The sequence below is a fragment of the Lepidochelys olivacea genome (assembly GCF_965140295.1).
Source record: "Lepidochelys olivacea isolate rLepOli2 genome assembly, chromosome: 25".
NCBI lineage: Eukaryota > Metazoa > Chordata > Testudines > Cheloniidae > Lepidochelys > Lepidochelys olivacea.
Window position 1 is genome coordinate 10290600 of NC_140435.1, and position 24719 is coordinate 10315318.

General features: G+C 42.0%; 1 protein-coding gene across 4 annotated transcripts in view; it reads left to right on the forward strand.

Moving 5' to 3' along the window:
- Window positions 1-20793, forward strand: part of MLLT1 (MLLT1 super elongation complex subunit) — a 59567-nt gene extending 38774 nt beyond the window's left edge. Inside the window, exons 7-13 of one of the 4 annotated variants that reach the window (XM_084614485.1) lie at window positions 4821-4908; window positions 6508-6619; window positions 9081-9180; window positions 11924-11995; window positions 12861-12923; window positions 14757-14828; window positions 16350-20793. In XM_084614485.1, the coding sequence (XP_084470611.1) occupies window positions 4821-4908; window positions 6508-6619; window positions 9081-9180; window positions 11924-11995; window positions 12861-12923; window positions 14757-14828; window positions 16350-16478 (636 nt within the window). In that variant the 3' untranslated portion in view covers window positions 16479-20793. Of the gene's footprint in view, window positions 1-4810; window positions 4909-6507; window positions 6620-9080; window positions 9181-11923; window positions 11996-12860; window positions 12924-14756; window positions 14829-16349 lie in introns of all 4 variants that reach the window. The other 3 variants (XM_084614484.1, XM_084614487.1, XM_084614486.1) reach the window with 3 other exon arrangements.
- The last annotated feature ends 3926 nt before the right edge of the window (window positions 20794-24719 follow it).

Here is a 24719-nt window from a genome sequence, read left to right on the forward strand (position 1 = left end):
TGTAGCTATTGTTATGGGGGTGCAGTTGTGAAACATGTTCATTGAGCAGTGGAAATTGGCAAAGGTAATTCAGCCAGTCACAAGTGATTTTATTCATTTGTAACTTTGATCACATTAGTTAAAATGCTCTAAATTTCTTCTTCTTTTATCCTGGTTATGTCAGTCATAAAATGTACAATATCCATCTGAGGAGGATATAGGTAGAGAGGGACTTCAGGAGTGAAATGTTGACTTACCTGCCAAATAGAGATTTTTTTTTTAAACCCATCATCGCTTATTTGTGCTTCACAACCTCAGAAGCTTGTCTCTCTCTCACCAACAGAAGTTGGTCCAATAAAATATATTAACCTCACTCACCTCGTCTCTCTCTAGTATCCTGGGACTAACATGACTACAACACCACTGCATGCTTCACATATAGACATAGGAAATAGGATGTGGTTATAAGATCATGTGTGATATGATCACCTGATGCTCATGGATAATCCCTGTCATCCCAGGGAAAGGCATCCAACTAATTTTTCCTGGAGGAAGTTCTTTCCAGGTGTCAATGTGTATGTAGTGTGTATATATAGGTTATGTACAATATGCATGTGTATAGCAAAGAATGACTATTCCATCAATGATTTTTGGAAATATAAACAATCAAAATTTTAGATGGAATCATTTTCCTGGAACTCACTGTAGCTAGTCTTATTCATAATGCAAACTCTGAACTGTTTAAATTTTAAAGCTGCTAAAACATGTACTAATGAACTGATATCTATTTTAAGAGAATGTGTAAAAGTGAAGGAGAGATCACTCCCACAATCTGGAATGACGAAGTGGAAATCTCAAAATAGTCAAATAAGAGTTGGGTCAGATTGTTCTAAAAGTAAAGATTCCTCTCTTTCCAGTTTTAGTATGACATTCTTCTGTATGGGTGAGGTGTTCCAGTGATGCTCTAGATCAGTGGCTCCCAAAATATGGGGCATGTGAAGGGTACTTGAATAGGCCTCCCATTTGTTCTTGAGTCTGAGCTTTTATATAAGGAGAAAAAAATCTCTAGCGGTTATGGTTGAGCAGAAAATCTTCAAAACCTGACGACGTGTAACTGATACAGTGGAGTCTGCCTGAATTTGCAAAGAGCCTGAAACAACAGTTCTGAGGTGTGAATTTCCCTATTTAAACCGATGGGTACTAAATCAGATTACAGTAATATTTCAGATGTTGACACTAACTATTTCACTGCTCCTCAAGGTATGTAAGAGAGAAAAAGTAGTATATTATTAAGGTCTACGCCAGCATTTTATGAAGTTGTGGGAGAGCATGGCACGAAGGCCTAGGTGGGAGGCAGGGGAATGAAAGATGTAGAAGGTGTGTAGGTCTTTTAACAACATGTAGCAGAGTTGCAGGGGAGGATGTGTGAGATTGGCTTCATTTTTCCTTAGTGAAAGTTCAGCTTTCACAAGTTTAGGAAATGTCAAAACCATGACCTTTCTACGAATTGGGGATGCTTTATTCCAGATAAACAAACATAGGTAAATAGTTAGAAACACACATAATTCCACCCTGGATAGGGTGGGGAAAAGCTACTTTAGGTGGTAACGGAGTAGATTTTGGATGCAGCAGGTGACAGATGCTGTGGAATATTGCAGGAGGAAATTAGTCTAATCAGTTGTTCTATAAAGACAACTATTTCACTCAGCTGTTAACTTCAGCCCAACTTCAGATTGTCCTTGCTCACAATAATATGACAGGTAGAACCTCATCCAGCAATCATAAACGCAGTCCAATCTACTTGTCTGAGAAGAGGCCACGTAATTGGAAAATAGCTTTGCCGTAGTCATCCTTTAGTCCATAGTTTAGTATTTTTGTGTGCCCAAAACTATTGACTGGAAAGGTGTTGGCTGAAACAAGCTTATAAGATCCCATGTCGTAAAACAAAGATCCCTTAACCTAGGGTAATTTTGAAACTGTAAATGCAAGGCAAAAAGACCTGTCTTTCAGGACAAGAGCTTCCCACCGAGCGAAGCATTTTAAGCATATTTCTTTGATAATCTGCAAGGAGTAGAGTAAACTGTAGCTAAGTGGTGTGCAGGGTGTGGCTACCTGCCTTAGTAAAGTGGGATGGACCAGGAAAAGCATCTAACACCTTGCTGTGTGCTCTGCACTGATGCCAGTCGCCTGGGTACATTTATAGATGGTAAAACCAACATCTTGAATTTCTAAGTAGCTTGTAGCCCATGTACCTCAAACAGGTTTTCCCTGTGACTCAGCACAGCTAAGGTTGCTGAAAAGTGCGGTCAAAGGGGGTCCTGTACAGTGTCCGGTCAGATGTACTGACCGGACACACAAGTCCAGTTGCCTGGGTGGGGGAGGGGTGCTGGGTCATCAACCACACTAGCTCCTACTCAGCCGGGGCCACCTCCTACCGGCATCTCATGGGCAGGCAGGCTCTGCATCAGGGGCTGCAGCTCCTGATCCAGCCCTGGAGCAGAGGAAGCCCAGCCTGAGGGAGTGGAGGGATGTGGGGAGGCTTGAGTGACCGGGAGAAGGAAGAGGAGTGAGTGGGGTGGGGCCTTTAGGGAAGAGGAGCAGCAGAGGTAGGGCCTTGAGGGAAGAGGCGGGGCAGGGGGAGGTTCCCGTGCTCCTGCTATAGTGTCCGGTTTTCAGAAATTAGAAAGTTGGCAACCCTAAGCACATCTCTTTGTTCATCTGGAATGCTTCAGTTAACTGTTCCAGGGAGGCCCAAGGAAGCAGGGGGCAGTATGAGTAGTGTGGGGGTTTTTGCTTTGTTTTTTGTTCTCTCCTTATCCTGGGGGAAATGTTGTTTGTAATCTAAGCTGTGCAAAGTGTGCCCAGCTACTGCAATGCTGGATGCCTCCCAAGTGTTTGAAATAAATGGATGCTAATGAATGACCCCTCCCCTAAGTAGTTAGTTGTTTAAGGGGCCAAGAAGGCGCAGTGCAGGGGAAGAACACCTGTTAGTTGGTCAGGTACCAGAGTTATCAGGGTGGCTCCCAGATCTAAGTTCAAAAGCAGCACCTTGGTGAGAGTAGCAGCACCTCCTGTTCCCAGTAATCCTGAAGGAGCTCTGCTGTAGGTCTTTGGTATCTGCTTCTGCTTAGTAGGTTTAATCCTCATGGGCAGATAAGTGTCTTGTGAACTTTCTAACCCTTGCTGCTATATGCCAATGTATCAAATATCCCCAGTGTTAAAATGTTTACTTTGCTATGGAATAAGTTGTAACTGTAGAAAGATCTTGTTTTACACTTGTATTTCCCTGGTTTTGGTATGAGATACATGCATCTCTAGGTGCGCTAGATAATAAACCTACAACATAAAAATATAAAGAGAAAATGCGGTCACTGCCTTCTTTTGCTAATGTTAAAAGCTGACATGTATGTTGCTGAGTCCACTGCACACTCCTATATCGTATTAATGTTTCCGAGTATATAAAATATATTCACCAATAGAAAAGTAGGGTTTTCAGACTCAGTATTCCATTGTATGAAATAATAACCATTGGCTCTCTAGGATTATGTACAAATTTAAAATGCTGTTTCCTGGGAGAACTACCAACAAATAGCACTGCATCCTGTTACAAAGGGGAACTTAAAGTAAATCTAGACCCAAAGGACTATCTCTTACAATAATCCTTACAACAAATAATTAAAATTATCTTTTTACTTTCTGCTGTTTTGGACCAGAATACTTGATTTAGCCTTGACTGCCACCTTGTGGTCTCTGGTACTACAGAATGTGGGTGCTCTGCAAATACCTGATGCTACATGAAATACTGTAAAAAGATTTTAATACTTAATTTCCATATGTTACTAATAGCACCTATTAAAACTCCTATTTACTTGTCACAATTTTATACTGTTTGTTTCTTGCATTTCTGCTTGGAGGGGTGTCCCTGAAGTTAATTTCATCTGTTTGGTCACTTTCATTTTCAGGTTCTCAGTGTTGGCATTGCAAACAATGCAAGGGAATATTTAATGGTTTTCATTGGTATTTTTTTAAAGATGGAAGCATTTTTATTGATCTTGGCTTTTGTTACAATTTCTATAAAAATCTAAACTGGAGCCAAATCACAGTTGTCTTGTAAAGCAGTCACAGCTAGGAATGCTTAGTTTAAAGATGTACTGTCAGTTTAACATATATAGTTCTAAATAGAAATATTCTTAGTTTAAAGAGCATTTTAGGCTATGAGGATTAAAGTAATCTTAAACATTTAATTTATTTTTCATGATTTATGCTGGTTGTTTACATTTTGCATTTCGTCTTTCACAGTGAAAATAGACTTTGTATCCACTTTCACTTCCAGGTTGTCATACAAGTTGTCATACTATTTCATGCTTTTTGAGATGATCTGAGACTCAGTAGCGAGGGTGGTGTGTATTGGAAGCTTGTGCTGCTGCTGTTTCAGCTGTCTTGGGACTACACAATCCCAAAAACTAGCAGCCCAGAATAGGGTGATCAGAGAGCAAGTGTGAAAAATCAGGACACTTTTTTTTTTTTTTTAAAGGGGCGTGGGGTATATAGTTGCCTATATAAAACAAAGCCCCTAATATTGGGACATCTGGTCACCCTAGCTAGTCCAGAACCTTTCACTAATATTAATTAATTGAAATTACATTTTATATGTTTTTAAAAAAATTAGTGAGCAGTGCTGTAGATAAAATGATGTAGAATGGAATGATAATGTGACGTTCTTGAGCACTGCTAGACCATGTTGCATTTTGGTCATTCTTTTCTGTGGATTGAAAGGTTAAGATTTTTTTTTCTTTTCTTTTTTTCTTTTTTCTTTTTTTTACCTTCTATGGGGGGTGAAGTCTGTCCACTCCAGTCCTTCCAACTCCAGTTCCAGCTCAGATTCCAGTTCTGACTCGGATTTTGAACCATCTCAGAACCACAGTCAAGGTGTGTTGCAAGAAGTGATATCCTTCAAAAACCTTCTCGCTTGATTTGTATGTTACATATGTTACAGTCCAGGAATTCCCCAGGGGGATATAATAGAGCCTAAGGGGGGATATGATAGAGGTTTAAAAAATCATGACTGATGTGGAGAAAGTGAATAGGGAAGTATTATTTATCCCTTCACGTAACACACGAACCAGAGGTCACCCAATGAAATTAATAGGCAGCAGGTTTAAAACAGAAGGAAATACTTCTTCACACAACGCACAGTCAACCTGTGGAACTTGTTGCCAAGAATGTTGTGAAGGACAAAAGTATATCTGAATTCAAAAGAGAATTAGTTTAATTAAATAAGTTTGATAAATTCATGGAGGATAACTCCATCAATGGCTATTAGCCAAGATGGTCAGGGATGGAGCCCCATACTCTGGGTGTCCCTAAGCTTTTGATTGCCAGATGCTGGGACTAGATGATGGGATGAATCACTTGATGATTGCCCTGTTCTGTCATTCCCTTTGAAGTGTCTGGCATTGGCCACTGTTGGAAGACAAGGAGTACTTGTGGCACCTTAGAGACTAACAAATTTACAGGGCTAGATGGACCATTGGTTCGACCCAGCATGGACATTCTTATGTTATCCTTTTTACACCACCATTCAACAGGCAGAATTTAAACCTGCTTCATCAAGACTATCTAAGGCCAAGGACATAGCTTGGTTTTGCTGAATGGAATTGATGCATGTTGAATTTACTATGTGATTCTATGCAAGGGAAAAAGTAGTACCTTATGTATTTGCCATAAACAAATATTTGTTACTTTGGTAGTTAATCTGTGGGCACTGAATATCTCTGGAACTGGATTTTTCCTGCACAATGTGTTGGCTTCTGCTTTTATTTAATCTTTTAAGATTTTTGTGATCTGTTCAGTTTAAGAGGTTTTAGTTTGTGAATTTGTTCAGTGCTGACTAAAATCTCATGGCATCACCAGGCTTATGACTTTGTCCCACAAATTCAGTTTGTCCCAATTAATAGAAATTAGAGATGGAAAAGACCTATTAATTATATCAAGTTCATCCCCTTGCCAATGCAGGCATGTTCCCATTATTACATTTCCAGTGCTTTGTTCTGTCCAGCTTTAATTACCCGAAGAGATGGAGCATCCACCGCTACTTTCGGCAGTCTTAACAAGCACTGTGGTGCTGCAAATGCCACTTCTTGGTTGACACTTAAAACTTGCCTGGCACATGCACTGAAAAGTGGCTGTTTTTATTTTGACACGAGCAGGGGGAGTAGAAAAACCCTTTAAAGTATAAAAAGGGTTTTTAAAAGTGAATGTTCTTTTCCCAGTGAACTATGTTAGAAAACTGAATTTCCAACACTACTTCAGTCTTGAGAAACACAAGCTGACATATCCTTGGATAGAACTTAAACATCTGTGATGCTTGTCTAATAAATCATGACTCTTCTGGGTTACCTTAGGGATAAACAAAGCCAAGTTTAGTTTGTAGCAGTCAAATATGATTCTGTAGCAATCATGCTGAAGACATATTGCATCTGCGTTAAACTGCTTTTCTCCCTTTTCCTCCCTTACCTCTAATCTCAGGCCCACTGCGCTCCATGGTAGAGGATCTACAGTCAGAGGAATCAGACGATGATGACTCCTCTTCTGAGGAAGAGGCAGCAGTCAAAGCTAACCCGGTCAGCCGGGATTCCAGGTGATAAGGGAATGAAAGATGCCTAGCCATCGCTTCATTTTGCTTATGTTTATTTGTCTTTGTAACGTCTATGACCATAACTTTGTAAGAGAAAGGAAACAAGGGCATTGACATGAATGCTGGGGTGAGGAATGGTTTTTTGAAAGGAACAAATTCATGGAGGTTTAAAGAAGAGGGCCTTGAGTAGTAGTATGTGGCTGCTAGACTTAAGGTCAACAAAGTGACTAAGGGGAATTGGTATGGTAGAAAACCCCTTAGACTTGAAAAGGAAGAAGTCATTAGAGTCTTGTGAGAACTGTTCCTCTGGAATACAGAGGACAGAAGTTGAGTTGGAAGAATTAGAAGAGAGAGATGAAGGGGAGCAGGTCAAAGTGCTTGGAAATAAAGACCATGTTCGATAAGACAATGAGGAATAGAGGTAGACTGAAGACTTCTGCAAAATCTAGGCTTTTTCAGTGAAAGCTGCTAGTCCTCATAGTTAAACCTTTAAACCTTCCACCAGTGCAGTGTTGTCCTACTGAGGCCTCAGGCAGCCTGTGACGTTCTTATTTGCATTGCAGTAGCACATAGGAGCTCCATTTATGAACGGTGGCCCTGCAGTGCTAGGCACTGTACAAACAACAAAATAAACTCCCCTCTCTCTCCTTCCACTTTAATCTCGCTGGAGTGTTGATACTAAGGCCTAATATTTGTGGTAGTGGTGTAGCTATGTTGGTCCCAGGATATTAGAGAAACAAGGTTGATGAGGTTATATCTTTGATTGGACCAACTTCTGTGGGTGAAAGACAAGCTTTCGAGCCACACAGAGGAGTTCTTCAGGTTCCAAAGCCTAATGATATTTTAAAGGTCAGCATGGACTATTTAATTGCTGATCGTTTTAGTGGAGGGGATGCAGTAGAGGTAGAGTGAAGCCTGTGGGCATTGCGGGTGGCATAGGGAACTTGTAGATGCTGCAGAGAAGAAAATGCAGAAGGGATAAAGGGGGTGGGGGGTGGGTACAGAGAAAAGAAGAGATGGAGTAGAAATAGTAAAGATCCCCAAAGGAAACATAATTTTCCATGGAGTGGTGCTGGATGTGACTTAAGGTAATGAACTACTATTAGTAGTAGCAGCAGTAAATATTTATTTATGGTAACACGCAACCAGGATTGGGGTTCCATGTGCTAGATGTTGTAGAAACACAGAAAAGAGAGTCTGTGGCCTGAGTGGGACTTACACCCTAAATATACCAGATGATAAACTGTCACTAACGAAGGAAGAGCATAAAGGCTTTAGAAGCACAAACCCATTGACTTTCAATGGGATTTGTACTCCTAACTTCCTTAGGTGGCTTTGAAAATCTTCTCTGAAACTTGGTTATTTAACACCATATTCTAGCCTGTGACCATGGTGGGAGCTCTGCTGTGGACTGGAAGCAGTAATCAACACTCAAACCATGACTCAGGAACCGTAATTGAATATAAAATTCGTCTCTTTCCACTGAATGAGTTTGATCTGGATAGAATAGAGAAATGGCAAGGCTGGCTGGCTGTGTAATCTCCTTACCTCAGGTTACCAGTACTCAGCCCAGAAGTAATTCTCATTCCTGCTGCTGATTAGACTGTGCTCCTGCAGGACTTGGCCAAAAGTAGTTTCCTGCTTTAGTCAATGGAAATAGTTGGATTTTGTCCATCTCCCCTGAGGGTATGCTGCTGTAGCCAAGATCTGGAATCTCATGCATTTAGCCCAGTGGTTCTCAAACTTTTGTACTGGTGCCCCTTTTCACATAGCAAGCTCTGAGTGCGACCTCCGCCCCCCCCCCCAAATTAAAAACACTTTTTTATATATTTAATGCCATTATAAATGCTGGAGGCAAAGCGGGGTTTGGGGTGCAGGCTGACAGCTCACAACCCCCTGTGTAATAACCTTGCAACCCCCTGAAGGGTCCCAACCCCCAGTTGGAGAACCCTTGATTTAGCCCAGGCAGCACCTGTAGGTTTTCAATGGGCCCTCTATCCACCACAAAAATATACTACTTTGATTAGCTTCTGTTTATATCATAGTGACTGAAAAGGAGTGTGGAGCTTTTTCAGGGTCTGTCATTGATGGTCAACCTATATTTAAATACAGTTGAAGTTGTGGTGCTTTTGCATGTTTATACACTGAGAATGAGCCTTCAGTGGAAATTTTGTGGTTTTCCTCATTCCTTGTAAATGTTTAGTGCTACTTGTGTACAGTACCTACAGCATTGCAAAACATTGAGCTTCTGTATGGGAACAATTGCAGTAGCATGTCATCATTTGGAATATATTCTTCATTCTGAATTGGATTGAAATGTGCTGTATTGGAACCGCAGGTTGACCAAAACAGAACTGCAACCTCAACTACAAAAAGATGATTTTTGATCCATGTATTTCTCTTATCACTAAATAGCAGTTTCCTACTAACTGGTGATGGTAATTCTATGCTACTTGCTTCTCAGATTGAGTCTTAGCGACAGTGACAGTGACAACAGTGCGGACTCCTGCCTGGCAAGTCGAGAACCCCCTCCCAGTCAGAAACTTCCCCCAACTAATAATAAGGTACTTGCAACGTGGGTGTCGACACAATGCTCCTTTATTGGCTTTGGCTTGGATCTGCATCTCCTAAACAGGCAAGACTGAACACCCTGGAAGCTTTGCCTGTAGAAGGAACTGCAGGACTAGGCCCTTGAAGAGCTCATGTTAATTGCGGGTGGGGAGAGGACACTATCAACTTGACATCTAGTCAATTTCAGAGTTCAAAATTCCAGGTGCTATACCTACCTACTTGTGAGACTCCCTGCAAATTTCCCTGGTTTGACATTCACATTTTCTGACTTCTTAATTTTGTGTTCTCCCCAAGGCAAACTGACTACATACAAAGTAAGCAAATTGAAAAATAGGAATAACTTTTACTCTAGTATCTTTCAATTACAGTAATCTGAAGTTAATTGTAATTGATTTTTTGAGTCAGAAATGATTTGTTGTACAGTATCTCTTTAACACAGTGAAATATGGCTCTTTAGAACTCAGTGATACCAAGAGAACTGTGTGGTGATGGAGAGCAAATTAGGTACAACCGTTAATGTGAGTTGCCAGCCAGAGATGTCAGAATTTTGGGTTGCAACTTGTCTCATTGCAGCAATGATAAGACCATAGCATATTGCATGCAGGTCTTAGCATCTTGCCAGCAAAAGGGCAACAAATTGGATGGAATTCAGAAAAGAACAGATTAATTTATATATTATAAGTAAATCTCTCCGTCCCCTCATTAAACAATTGTTTAATGTTCCCCTCAGGAAACAAAGGGTAGGAATAAATGGTCAGTTTTCAGAATGGAGAGAGGTAAACAGTGGTGTCCTCCAGGGGTCTGAACTGGGCCCAGTCCTATTTAACATATTTATAAATGATCTGGAAAAAGGGGTAAACAGTGAGGTGGCAAAATTTGCAGATGATACAAAATTACTCAAGATAGTTAAGTTCCAGGCAGACTGCGAAGAGCTACAAAAGGATCTCTCAAAACTGGGTGCCTAGAGAACAAAATGGCAGATGAAATTCAATATTGATAAATGCAAAGTAATGCACATTGGAAAACCTAATCCCAACTATACATATAAAATGATGGGGTCTAAATTAACTATTACCACTCGAAAAAGATCTTGGAGTCCTTTTGGAGAGTTCTCTGAAAACATCCACTCAATGTGCAGCGGCAGTCAAAAAAGCAAACAGAATGTTGGGAATCATTAGGAAAGATAGATAAGAAGACAGAAAAAATCATATTGCCTCTATATAAATCCATGGTATGCCCACATCTTGAATATTGTGTGCAGATGTGGTTGCCCATCTCAAAAAAGATATATTGGAATTGGAAAAGGTACAGAAAAGGGCAACAGAAATGATAGGAGTATGGAACAGCTTCCATATGAGGAGAGAGTAATAAGACTGGGACTTTTCAGCTTGGAAGAGATGACGAAGGAGGGATATTATAGAGGTCTAGCAAATCATGACTAGTGTGGAGAAAGTAAACAAGGAAGTCCGGTGGCACCTTAAAGACTAACACATTTATTTGTTGTTTTTGTGGATACAGACTAACACGGCTACCCCTCTGATAAATAAGGAAGTGTTATTTACTCCTCATAACACAAGGAGTAGGGGTCACCAAATGAAATTAATAGGCAGCAGGTTTAAAACAAACGGAAGTATTTCTTCACACAATGTACACTCAACCTGTGGAACTCTTTGCCAGAGGATGTTGTGAAGGCCAAGACTATAAGAGGGTTCAAAAAAGAACTAGATAAATTCATGGAGGATGGGTCCAACAATGGCTATTAGCCAGGACGGGCAGGGATGGTGTCCCTAGCCTCTGTTTGCCAGAAGCTGGGATTGAGCGATGGGGGATGCATTACTTGATGATTACCAGTTCTGTTCATTCTTTCTGGGGCACCTAGCATTGGCCAATGTCGGAAGACAGTATACTGGGCTAGATGGACCTTTGGTCTGACCCAGTACGGCTGTTCTTATGTTCTTAAACAGAGATTAGATGATGACTAAAGAGTGCTTACAATTAGCTGCAGGGCAGAAACACCAAGATGGAAAAGAATTTTTTGGGAGGTCCATTAGAAATAATGTTGTTAAACTAATAAGTGGAAAGTGCATCCTAAACATCAGAAACAGTTTTCTAAGTGAGATCTTTTGAATTGTGGATTGTCAAGGATGGAAGCCCAATCACAAGCCAGTGAAAAATGGGCAAAATGCTAGACATACCCTGTAGGGAACAATTCAGTGCTACTCCTAGGGAATGGCCTACTGACCTACTAGGCCATGACTGCCATCTTTTCCTGGCAGGCTTCTCCATAGCTGGTTAGCAGTGTGAATCAGTTTGCCTCTGCTTGCAGGTGCCAGGAGTGCCATTCGTAAAGGACTTTTTAATTGTAAGCGTAACTTTTTCGTACTATACAGTTCACTTCTTTATCCAGCACTGTGAAAAATAAGAGCTGTCGCTCTGCGTTGCAGAGCTGCTGAGGTTGTGATCATTCCCTTTGCCCAAGTCAATCAAGCCAGCAAGTGTTTCAAGCCTTTTATCAATATTTAGTGACAGAGAAACTTTTCCCCTCTCTGCCTTCAATCCCTACATCATGGTTCTGTCCTTGGTGCTGTGGACTGCCGAAGGCAGCTCTCTCCACAGCTCATCTACTTCACTGCCCATGTCAGCCAGAGGATTTCCTTCCATTGGCAGCCAAACCATTACAGTTCTGCTCTGCCTCAATTATTTTTGGTCACAACCCACTATTTGTTTTCCTCTCAGGCCTCTGGAAGAAAGAGTCCAGAACCTTGCAACAAGCCAGAAAAGATCCTGAAGAAGGGAACATATGACAAGGTACTTTTGCTTAGGGTAGGCATAGCATAGTATTGTGGGATACAGGAGGACATTTCTCCATGAAAACAAGAGCTCAGAAGGAGTACTTGCCCCCCACATTGAAACAATTTTGGCCCATTAAAGGCTTGAACCCTGAAATACTGATGCTAGAAGTACTGACTCAAAATGAGGTGATAGAAATGTTATAAGTGTTTAAGAAATGAACCCCACATCCTTTCCAGTGTTGCCTCTTAGATTAGTTCTCTCTTACTTTGGTCTTTGTCTTCTCTTTGAGGAGCATTGTGGCCACAGGTGACAAGGCAGTTTACAGCTGTTTGATCTTTGCCAGAATGTTAGAATGGCAGTTTGATTATTGTTTCACGCTCTGATTGCTCAGAGCCTTGCACACCTAATTGAGAGCTTTATTTATCTCGGTGGATGCCCCTTCTTTCTCCCCTCTGGGGCAACTTAATCAAGTTTTTTGAACCACACACAGTATTTAACTTACTGAAATGCTAAACATGGCTGATTTCTTCACTGTTCGGAAAGGTCTCAGTAGGAGAACTCTTCCTATGTAGAAATCCTTCAAATGTACATTTAATACTTTCATTTCTGAGCCACACATCATACTACTAAAAATCACAATATGAGGATTACCTATTGGACTGCAAGCCGGTTTCTTTTCTGCTTGAATATTATTCAGCCAGAAGAAAGGCAGTGTTTAAATATTAAAGACAATGTGTGTTTGTGATCTTGCTAGCAGAAGGGTCAGAATACACACTTTCAGTGGTCCGCGTAGTGTTCTGGGTGAGATGCTTGTCCCCAGGTGAAACTTCAGGGTGCTGTGGTAAGGTGTATCTCATGACTGATTTCTTTGCCTTGGTAGGATTGCTTAAATGAGCTCAGTTTTGCTGGTACATGCATGAATAACTCTGGGACAGCTTTACAGGTAAAGAATCTGTCCTCTGATTGAAAGCACTAGACCAGTGGTTCTCAACCTATTTACCATTGTGGGCCGCATCTGCAGCTCTCTGTGCGTTGTGTGGGCCGCATCTACACAATCCACGTATTACCTGTGTATCTACCAAAAAAAAGAAAGGTCGAGTATTTGTCATCTGACAGCAATACGATTCAATGCCTTTCATTTCAATAAAGGCAAATGTCTACCAAGAGCATTTTAAATTAGTAAAATAAGACAAAACATTAACTGTTAAAATGAATTAATTTACTGTATGGGTGGCCTGGCATGGTATATTGCCACCCTCACTTCTGCACTGTTGCTGATAGCGTGGCTGCGGAGCCTGCCTGCAAAGATGGGGAGCCCTGCCTGGTGCGGTGTGCCCCCCCCGCCAAGGCGGGACTGTCCCCATGCACCCAGCCCCCCTTACCCAGGGACTGCCACCAACCCCTTCCCAGATGGCCCCCCAGCCAGGCAAGGCCCCACCCATCACCCAACCATCCTGGGACTGCCCTCCCCTCCCCTCCCCCCCCCAAAACACTGGGCTAGCATACATGCCTGCCCTACGGAGACAGTGCCCTGGCCAAGGCAGAATGCCCCCTGCCCCCAAGGACTGTCCCCTTCTGCATTCAATCCACCGCCCAGGGACTGCCCCCCAGCAATCAATCTCCCCATCCAGGGACTATGTCCCAGTATCTAGCCCCCTATCCAGGGACTGCCCCCAGCCACCAGTTCCCCCACCTAGAGTCTGTACCCCATATACCAACTATACCCTCGCTCTGCGGCCCTAGTCTGCTATACCCTTGCCCTGCGGCCCCAGCCCCCTGCATGCCACGCCACACCTGCTGGTCTCCTATCTTGGCAGCACATACCTCTGCCCGCCTGCCTCTGCAGTCCTAATGCTGGGGAGCCTGCTCCAGCTAGGGTCACTGGACCCGCAATCCTGAGGCTTGGAGGTGGGACACTAAGCACCCTGGCCTCCTGCTGATGCCGCTGGGCCTGATCCTGTGCCGTCCCATTTTTGCACGCACACCCCCCCCTCTCCCCGCTGGCTCTGCGGGTGCCCCTCCCGCCCTACCCTAGTTCTGGCCCTAAAGATGTCACATGGGCCACAGCTGTGCGCTGACTCAGCTGCAGGTTGAGAACCACTGCACTAGAGTGTGCTAACAGAGATTTGCCCTCTTGGCTGGCTTCCCTGAAAGTCTGGTCTAATTCTTAAATTGAAGTGGGTGAGGGTGTAAATGTCCCCGTTTCTTGGATGTAGTATCAGTGAAACTTCCTGGGGAACAATGATTTCAAAAAGTTTCTTCCTCAGTTTGGTTGGAAGCTTCATATGAACACATACTAGTGTCAGTGTATTACTAGAATCCCATCATAGGTGACCACCTACTTGGTATTGTATTTGGGGGCACAGGTGAGCATTTAGCACAGACTGCTCATAGGGCACTAACATGGAAGTTCACCAAGAGACATTCAGCCTGAAATTGGGGGTGCTCTAAGTTCAAAGGTTCAGATCACTTCTCACAAGCCATTTGTTTGGAGGGAGACACCTTGTGGTGCACTATGAAACATACCTGACTGGACCCAACGCAGCTGGATTTCAGTCAGTGTAATTTCCAAGCAGATGAGAGTTGATGAATTAGACTACAGAGGAGGGACTGGAAGGTTTTTTTGCCGGGGGGGGAATGGGAACAAAAAAGTGACAGAAGGCCCTCAAGCAGCTGCCCAAAATCTTCATTGGGGAAGTAACTGCTTTGCTTCCCTGGCAGTACTGGAAACATGCCAGATGTGTTGTTTTATTCCTTTTTACCCTCTCTTTCACAGGCCTACACTGATGAATTAGTGGAGCTTCACAGACGGCTAATGGCGCTGCGGGAGCGCAATGTACTACAGCAGGTAGAGAGTCTGTCGGTTTTGTGTTAAATTACACCCTATATCCTTGTAGCATAGGTAATCTTCTCACATCGCTGGTGTAAGTCAGACCCTTTGTGTTTTAAGTGGTGTTAGGGGGCTTATTCCTTCACCCACTTACTTCCCTGGTTCTTCTCGCATGAACAGAGAGCAACAATACCCAAAGTCCAAAGGTGCAAACAATTCGATGTTTATTGGGGTGAACTTCCAGCAAGCATGATTCCAGTTTCCTTCCTTAGTGTCCCCCTTCCCAGCTCTGACACCACAGAGCCTTACACCTGTGTCCCTGTTCCCATTCCTGCCCTTAGCCAAATGTGATTCCAGTTTCCCCACCCCCATTCCCTGTTCCCATTTCCCCCGTTAGCAAAACATGATTCCAATTTCCCCACCCCCATTCCCTGTTCCCACATCCCCCACCCACTTCCTGACTGACTGCAGACTATATAGTAAAACTTGAGTTCTGCTTAGCTATACCATAACCAATCATTTTCCTGAAATTTAACTAACCAATACTAACATATTGTAACATGATTATGTAACCAATTATATCCCACCACCTTAATTAGTTCACACCCAGCAAAATTAGTTATACAGCAGACAGAAGCAATCACGGAACCAGACAGAGATTATACAGACAAACAATAGGGAAATGGGGACTACAGTGATAGAACAACAAAGAAATGAGGATTTCACATCCCAGCTATTGATAAGTGAGTTCTTGCCAGACAGGATGCTATCAAACTAAGTTTCCTTTTACATCTTCTAGGTACTTCCCTTTCTCTGGAGGCGATAGGCACTATCAGGACAGGATTGTATTCCTCACAGCCCAATAGCACCTTATTTCAATGTGACTAGTTTGGAATGTGAGGATGTGACCAGTTGCTTCCCAGCATATGGCTGCCTCTGTGGCTTAGCCAAAGACCTTAGCCTAAGCACAGGGCCGCAGACTGTCACAGTAGGAGAAGGACCTTACACTGGCAGACAGTGATTTTGATTCTTTCTTTTATATCTCTAACTAGCCAAGTGATAAGAATACACCTAAATTCTTAGCGTATAGGCCTTTACAAACAGGCCTGAATATCTATATCCTAACAAGTGGCACCTGTAATTTTCCATTGCAATGGATGGTTCACCACAAGTGAGTGATCCCTCTTTATTAAAGCAAAAAAGTGTAGAAAGAAGCCAGATACGCACTGAGTGCTCGTATTGAAAAAGGGTTGAAATATAGTGCACAGGACCCTTCCTACCCGTATTTTGTTCAAGCCATACCCAACTTGGGCTCCTTGGAGCGTCCCGATAATTAAAATGCCTCAGATTTAAGGGGAAATGGTCTGTCAGTGCCTTTTTGTGGCTGGGCACCCATCTCTGCCAGGAGATAGCTTTTAAAGCCCTCTTGTGAGGGTAAGGGAGGGGGTTTAATTGGGCTAAACTGACCCTCCCCTTCCAGTGCACTAGGTATGGCTGTATCTGAGCTCCTCACAAACATCCTTGCTCCTTTCTCTTCAGATTGTAAATCTTATTGAGGAAACTGGGCATTTCAACGTTACCAACACAACCTTTGACTTTGACCTTTTCTCCTTGGATGAAACGACCGTCCGTAAGCTGCAGAGTTATTTGGAAGCAGTGGCAACATGACGCTTAGCCTTGGAAGCGGGCTGCTTTTGAAACCAGAAATCCTATCTCTTGGTACCAGGAAATAAACCCTTGGAACTAGGCCTTTTTACTCTCTCAATTCACCCGAAGCACTGCCTTAGAGAACAGCCATGCTCTGTGAATGCACCCACCGCCTGCTGCACTTTTTCCAAACAAGCACCCGTAGTGCTGAGTCTGTCCTCCCTCACTTCGTACGTACACTCGGGCACAGGTACTGAGCAGAGCAAAAGATGTGCTGCTCCCAGCTACACAAGAGTGTGACCTTGGTTTGGTTTTACTTCAAGAAATTGTGTCTTTCAGAATACATTTTCAGGTATCTCTGAGAGCTGAAGGAATTTGGACAATGCTTTCTTCGCTGGATCCAGGGACCCGACTTGCCCGCAGAGAGACTCAACTGAGTCAGATTTCTCCCAGCTGGGGGAAGAATTGTTCGCGCTGTGTAAGCAAGATTGGCTTTTACAAAGCTAGCCATGTGACTTGCAACAGAGACTGCTTCCCAAAGGGTCCTGTTGGTCTGTTGCAGAGGAAGTGGATAGTTGTTGCTTTTGATCATTTGCAAGTTCTAGAGCGGTTTGGTACAACAGCTTATTGTATGTAATCTGGTCCCTGATCCCTGGAAGGCATTGTTTCATATGCAGAGTGCAGGGCCTTATTCTGTGTTTCAGCTTCTCAGAGAGACAGAGTTTGTGCTCTTTGAAGAGGCTTCCAGAATCTGCTGTCTCCCACTGGGGTTTTGAGACTTCTTGTTGATCCAAGCCCCTAAACAAAGTCTCACTCCTTTCAGTCTGCTTTAACTGTAATAGGACTACAAAACTGTAAGCTGTATATTTTATATATATATATATATATATTATATATATGTATGTACTGTATGTATAAGAAGGGCCTAGTTGGGTCTTAAGATTTTAAAGGTGTGTTTTTTCTGTTATGTTTTTTTTAATGGTAATGGCAGGGGAGGGGGGTGGTTAATAATAAGATTTGACTTGTTTGTTTGTTAAAAGGCCTCTTGTGAACAATTTTTAGTGTATGAAAGCTGAACAGCGATCTTCACAGCGTTTTGTGCTCTGGAAGGGACTCACCTGTCTCACTTTCATTCTTCAGTGTTTGAATAACTTTGCCAAAATATGTCATTGGTTCTTGTTCTATGTTCTCAAGGATGAATTTTTCCTATAGTGGCCCCTATAGTAGTGGCTATACTCTGGGAAAACCAAAATAAGGGAGTATTTTAATCCTGGGACACCTCTAGAAAACGAAAAGATCTTGGAACAAGTGAAGTCAGGTTTTTCTCTCACCTGTTCAAAAGATGGCAGGTAATGGCAAACACTAACCCTAGTTCAACTTCCAAATGGAGGTGGGGGAAATACCTGTCATGTCTTCAGAAATAGATTAAACTCTTCTTTCCTAAAGTCACTATTTTTAAAGAAATAATTTTCACTTTTCCAATCAGGTTCTAAGCTTTTGCCAGATGTAAATGGGCTGCTGGCCGAAAGTTGTGGGGAAAGCAACAGTTCAGAATAACCCTGCACAAACGAACAAACCTCTTTAAAAGTTCCATGTGGGAGCTGGATGAGGTATAAAAGATCATTCTAAAGCTTCTCCCATGTGCTGTCCCACTTTTCAATATGAAATTGTAGTCCCTTGTTTTGGATGTTCCCTTTCTTTATCATGGAAATGTTGCAACTAATAGATTAAAGTGGCAATATAATGATAAGCTTGTTTGAGTTGGGTCATGTTGACCCGATTCCTGTTAATTTTGTCTGTTTGTACCATCTGTCACATGTCTTCATAGAAACGTCAAGCTCATGCCAGGTCTATCCCCTGTCATGCTGACGGTGATCTGATCTGTTTTTGTTTTCCTGATGGACATTTCCAAGCCTGGATAGAAACCGTGTACAAGAATGTGCTATGGCAAGGTTAAGAGGATTACCAGGAAAGGATGAGACTACAGTACTATCTCAAGCTCTGCAACTGGATATGGCTGAGTGAAGGAAGTCGCACCAAACTTAGCTTTTTAATGTTCTGCAGATCCCTTGTGCTGTTCAGGGCTTACTGAGTACATTTAAACTATAAGAACAGTCAGTGCTTGTTGAGACTATTTTTGATGGAGGGAGTGAATTCTGTCATGTTGCAACATGTCCAAGCCCACTCCAAAAGTTTTTGGGTGTATGGAAAATGGCTCCAGGTATTCAGAGCCTCCAAATAGCCTTGCTCCAGAGACTCTAGCCAAGGGATGAGTGAGGCCTTCCCCTCCATGTAACAGCAACAGTGTTAACTGAGCTGTTTGTGTGGAAAGTCCCTAAGACTTTCACCTCCTCTCTTCTCCCGAGATCAACTTCCTTCCCTGCTCCCAAATCCCATTTCTAAATCAACTTCACCCCTAGCACCCATACTTACTGTATTGGTCTTGGGACTAAGTAGTTTCCAGATCTGTAGCACAAAGGACTAGAGAGAGGCACACAAACACTTCCCCATCATATTAAAAACAGAACCTTTATCATGATGCTCCCCAGCTGGGCCAAGGAGCAAGAGTCTTGAGGTTGTCCCTGAACATAGCTGTGCCATGTGGAGGTGCCTAGGGCTCCCCCCTGTGGCCACTGCACCGTCTTGTCCCGGATTTTTACTTCACTTGTGAAATTTAACAAGTATTACTATTTCATGGGGAATTTTTTTTTTATAAAAGGTATTTTACATATGAATTTTTTAGACTGTTTATAATAATCTGGGAAACCTGAAATGGAAATGTTCCCCCAACAATAGTGTTCTCCGTTGTGTGCGCCTGCTGGTTTGTTTCTCACAAGTACTTTGCTGGTATTTTACCAAATCATTAGTTTTTTTGGGGGCGGTGGTGGTAGGATTGGGGACCACATGAGGAATGACTCTGCAAACAAGGAAAAATTGCTTAAATCATGGACCTCCCAACCTTTGTGTCCCCTTTTAGTTACATTTAAGAAAAGTTCCACTTGTAGGTTCTCTAGTAGGCTGGCTGGTATTCTGAACATGCCATGTACAAGTCTTTGTGGATAAAGTGTTTGTTCTTGTGTCACTCTTGAGAGCCTGGGTGGATAATTGTAAAATAGAAAGGAGATTTTGATACTGATATTACCACTACAAATCTGTACAACGATGCATAGTAACTTGCATTGTTTAAAATAATGCAATTGTCTGACTGTTTTAGCCATAATGATTTTTCCAAGGAAAATGGTCAAAACTCAAGTTTACTCTAAATGTCCTTCAGCTTGGTATTAAGGGCATGTACAAGTAATGATTAACCTGAAGGCTTTCAGAGTAATTGATTTGAGTAATGTGGATGTGAGATCAGGGCACAGCTTTTCTTTTGCCCTTGGTCTTTGTATAAAAGGGCAGAATAGGGGTCAAGAACACTGTCCAGTTGTCTTGGTCTGATCTGTATTAAGCCTTGAGGCTTTCATTACTGGCATTTACTGTAGAAATGGACAAAAGGTTGTGACCAGATCACAGAATGCCAGGTAGGAAGAACATTGGACACAATAGTAGTGTAAAACAGGCTTTGATGTAGTCAGCCTGAATATATGGAAGTGCAATGATTTAGCCACAAGTTCTTATACTGCTCTCCATGGTGGGAGCATCAGAACTCGTAAGGAGCTATGATGCAACAATCTAGGACCAGTTCTTGTCAGAGATCTTTAACTTATTTTGATGGTAAAACATTTAAACTTCCCTTTATGGAGCTTGCCCCATCATATTCTCTGCATGCAGAGACCTGTGTCATTATTGGTTCAGTAAATTTCAAATGTAATGTTGTCCAATGGCCACTGATGGCTTTTCATGCACTATAGCACAGTTGATATACTCAAAAGAAGCTTCCTTGATCATTTCAGGTGCCTGGCACTTGCTAGTTGACATTCTGAAGTGTCAAAACTAGACACAACCATTGTGCACCTTGTAATGGTTCTTACTTTTAAAGATAAATTAAAATCAGATGGGTATTGCTTTCATGAGGCATGAAATAGCCATCAAGAACTAAAGAGATGAGTTTGCACTCCTAAAAGTGTGTAAGTACTTCAGCTTCTAGATTTTTTTAATTGTATTCTCCCTGAAACCCAAGGTATTAAATACCTTGTCATTTGAGGATATGAAAGGTTGTGCTGGGAAATGAGTTCTTCACTCAACTATAAGAAATTCATCTGGCCCCCAAGATTAAAAGAGAGAAGAATAATGTTTGTAATAAGTTACAGGATTGTTTCTGTCCTGAATTTTAAACTTTTTGTTAAATTTGTGGAATTATGGAGGAGTTTTATAGAAAAACGTGAAATAAAGTAAGATGGAAAAGTAAAAATGAAGGGGTATTTTGTTTCTCTTAACTTCATTCCTGACTTGGAAAGGAGATGCTCTGCTAGAAAATGACCTCCTACATTGTAAATCTCTGCTTCAGAAAATGTTTTTCCTGAGAGAAGTAATATGGAAACAGTGGCCTTAGCTTAAACTTGAAATAATCAACTGAATGTGACTCCTGCAACTCTGCTCTTACAGCAGCATCAATAATACTTGGGACAAATATTAACTATTCTAGAGCCTTGTCATCTGCTCCATTAAACTCAGAACAGTAACTACTTGACAAATGGAAAAGGGCACAAGTGCTAAATGTTATCACACTTCTGAGTTAAACTGTTCACCACTCACATGAAACTAATCTTCATCAGTGTGGTGTGTAGTGCAGTCTGACCTGGCCTGTATTGGCCAAAAGGAACAACTTGCTGTTTAGCAGTGTCAGTGAGCACTCTACTGTCCAGGCAGTTTCTGCTTTTAAAAAATGCTTGCTGCTTAGTTTTATGAGAAATGCACGTCTTGTCTGCTCTGGAAGAGGCTCTGGGGCACAGCAACTTGTGATTATGATACTGGGTACCAAGGAAGGGAAATCTAAGTGAGAGGGAAGAGAGTTTAAAATAATTCAGGTTTCAGCTTTTCTTTCACGCGGGTGTTATTTTTGAATGTTATCTAGGAGCCAACAGATTCTCTCCCCCCTCCCCCCCCCATCACTGCAATAAAACTACCTCAGACTTAGGAATTTATGCTCATGGGACCCCGAAAGATGGAAGAATTATCCCAATTTTACATTTGGGAAACTGACTTGTCCAAGGTCAGCTTGTAATCAAAACAGGCCTCCTGAGTTCCCAAGTCAGCATTTTAACTCAGGACTATCTTTGTGCCATCTTCGTTAGAGGCTCAAACACCTTCTCACACTTCCCAGTGTCTTTCAGCAAAAGCAATGAAGTCCAAACTTGATATTTAAGGTAGCAAAACAAGCAGGAAAACTCTCCCAGCCTTTGGCTGCCTTTATACAACACAAAAATGAGATGGAATAAAACTCAATTGTCTTTCCTTTCCAGGTCACCAATTAAAGATCTCACTACACTTTTACCTTGGAAGTTAAAGTATTTGCATGGAATTGAAACTGTATATTGGCAGGTATGGTGGTAGAATTTTATGGCGAACATCTGGAGCTGTTTAGTCTACTGTAAAATCTCTTGTGATCAGTCACGCTAGGACCACTATTTTCTGTGGGGTTAGAATGTTTTCTAATGTGTAAGGATACTGTTTCTGGCTGGAATTATGAGTAGTGTTACTAAAATTCCCTTAACAGGTGTGTTCAAAGGTTTATAAACTTTAGAATACACTGCAGGATTAAGCAATACACATCAGTGTTTATCCCTGCTTCTGCCATATGATACTACCTTTGTCCTCTTTGTTCATGGGCAGTGAACACACCCCCATTAGCAATGCATAATAAGAAAATGAATAATTGCAGGAGGCAACCTGCCCATCAGATTTAACAGCACTGGTAATGGGTTGGTTACAGGGTGGCTGGCTGGCTCACGATCTCAAACAGAATTCTCCATGATGGCAGGACACTCTGCCTATGTCTCTATTCCAGCGGTTCTCAACTTGCAGCCCAATCAGCACACAGATGTGGCCCATGTGACGTCCTCAGGGCCATACAGGTAGAATGTTTGTGTGTATATATAAATAAATATATGTGGCCGTAGCCCACAGTGGTAAATAGCTTGGAACCAGTGATCTAATCTAACGCACCCACTGACTGCAGATTAGTCTGCTGGAGACAGTACAATGCTAAATTAAGACCCAACTTCCTACATTGACTTAACACTACAAATATTTGCAAAAAGAAAAGGAGTACTTGTGGCCCCTTAGAGACTGACCAATTTATTTGAGCATAAGCTTTTGTGAGCTACAGCTCACTTTATTGGATGCATTGAGTGGAAAATACAGTGAGGAGATTTATATATGCACACTGTAAGGAGAGTGATGACTTGAGATGAGCTATTACCAGCAGAGAGGGATGGGGGGGGGGAAGAAAACCCTTTGTACAGATGATCAAGGTGGGCAATTTCCAGCAGTTGACAAGAATGTCTGAGGAAGGGGGGGGGAAAATAAACAAGGGGAAATAGTTTTACTTTGTGTAATGACTCAACCACTCCCAGTCTTTATTCAAGCCTAAATTAATTGTATCCAGTTTGCAAATTAATTCCAATTCAGCAGTCTCTCCTTGGAGTCTGTTTCTGAAGTCTTTCTGTTGAAGAGTAGCCACTTTTTTAGGTCAGAAATCGAGTGACCAGAGAGATTGGGGGGGGCAGTCACTCTCCTGCTGGTAATATCTCATCTTAAGTGATCACTCTCCTTACAGTGTGCATGATAAACACCCATTTTTTTGTGTTCTGTGTGTATATAAATCTCACTGTATTTTCCACTGAATGCATCGGATGAAGTGAGCTGTAGCTCACACAGGCTTATGCTCAAATAAATCTGTTCGTCTCTAAGGTGCCACAAGTCCTCTTCTTTTTGTGAATACAGCCTAACATGGCTGCTACTCTGAAACTACAAATAGTACAGCTCTCATTGGGCTGGACAGGACATGTGGAAAAGTTTCCCCCTTTTCTGTAGATTCAAGTCCCCTGGGCTTAGAGCAGGCTGCCTAGTCATGCACTCAATGATCTTGGAAGTTGAATTTTTCCAACTGTTGCTTAGTAAGTGCTGTCATGGAAGTATTACCATGTGTGTTACCTCAACCCCTTTCACAGCTGTTTAACTGAAAAAATAGTCACATGTACAGAATTCTCCCTGCTGCCTCATCAGCATTGAGTAATATAATCTGGGGACATCACTGGGAGCCTGGCTCTGAGTTAAAGAGCATTTTGTACTTTTTACATTAAAGCAACCCCAGGAGAATGGCTCTGAAGCAGAGATTTTTAGTGCCCATGGCTCCATGAAGAGAGTGTGTGGCATTAGTAGAATCATCACCAGGAGAAAGCAGGGTGTGATGTGGAAAAGAGTCCCACTCTCTTTCTAGATCCATGTAAAAAGGTAAGTGAAGTGTGAAAGGTATATCAAGCACTTCTAGAGTTAAGTGACATTTTGTAAATGTGTAGCACTCCAGAATAAGACCATGAGCATATTTTTCAAAGAGGTTCTATCCAGAACTAAGGCTTATGTTTCAGAAGAGAAACCCAGCCTCAAACTGGAGAAGGCTAGGAAGAAACTTTTGTTGTGGGCAGGTTCTCTACCTTCCTCAAAGAGCTGGTGCTGGCCCCTATATTGGGCTTGATGGATCTATGTAATGATGCAATTAAATTCCACTTAAAGGAATTAATTACCTTTCCAAAACCAATCCTGTCATTGCTCTTTCCTGGAGTTCATAACTGGCTATTTTACATCACTTTCTAAAGCTAGTATTTCAAGGTAGCTCCTTTGTTGCAACAGCAGGTCCAAGATCTCTTGCTGTACTTCAAGGGAGAAAGGACATTTAGAATAAGGAACACATGCTCTTTAGGATGGTACTTGAATGTGGAGTTCACTTGCAACATGAATACACCCTATTTCACCTTAAACTTGAGGAAAGCTAGTGTATTGGTTATATCACCCTTGTATATAAAGGTAGAAATTTCTCTTTGATGCTACTGGAGTTAAATAGACCATGCCCCAAGTTCTCTAGAGACACAAGTCCTGAATTGCCATCTTAATAGGAAAAGGCTCAAGTACTGTTTTGTATAAGGAGTTTCTATTAGCCTTTTATACAAGGTGACTATTAAACATCCCCAATTCCCTTTTAGGCTGGAACCTGTTTCTATAGGCCACATCATGTATGTCTACTAGAGCTGTCAAGTGATTTTAAAAATTGTGACTAATTGCACTGTTAAATAAGAATACCATTTAAAGTTGGGTGTCTTC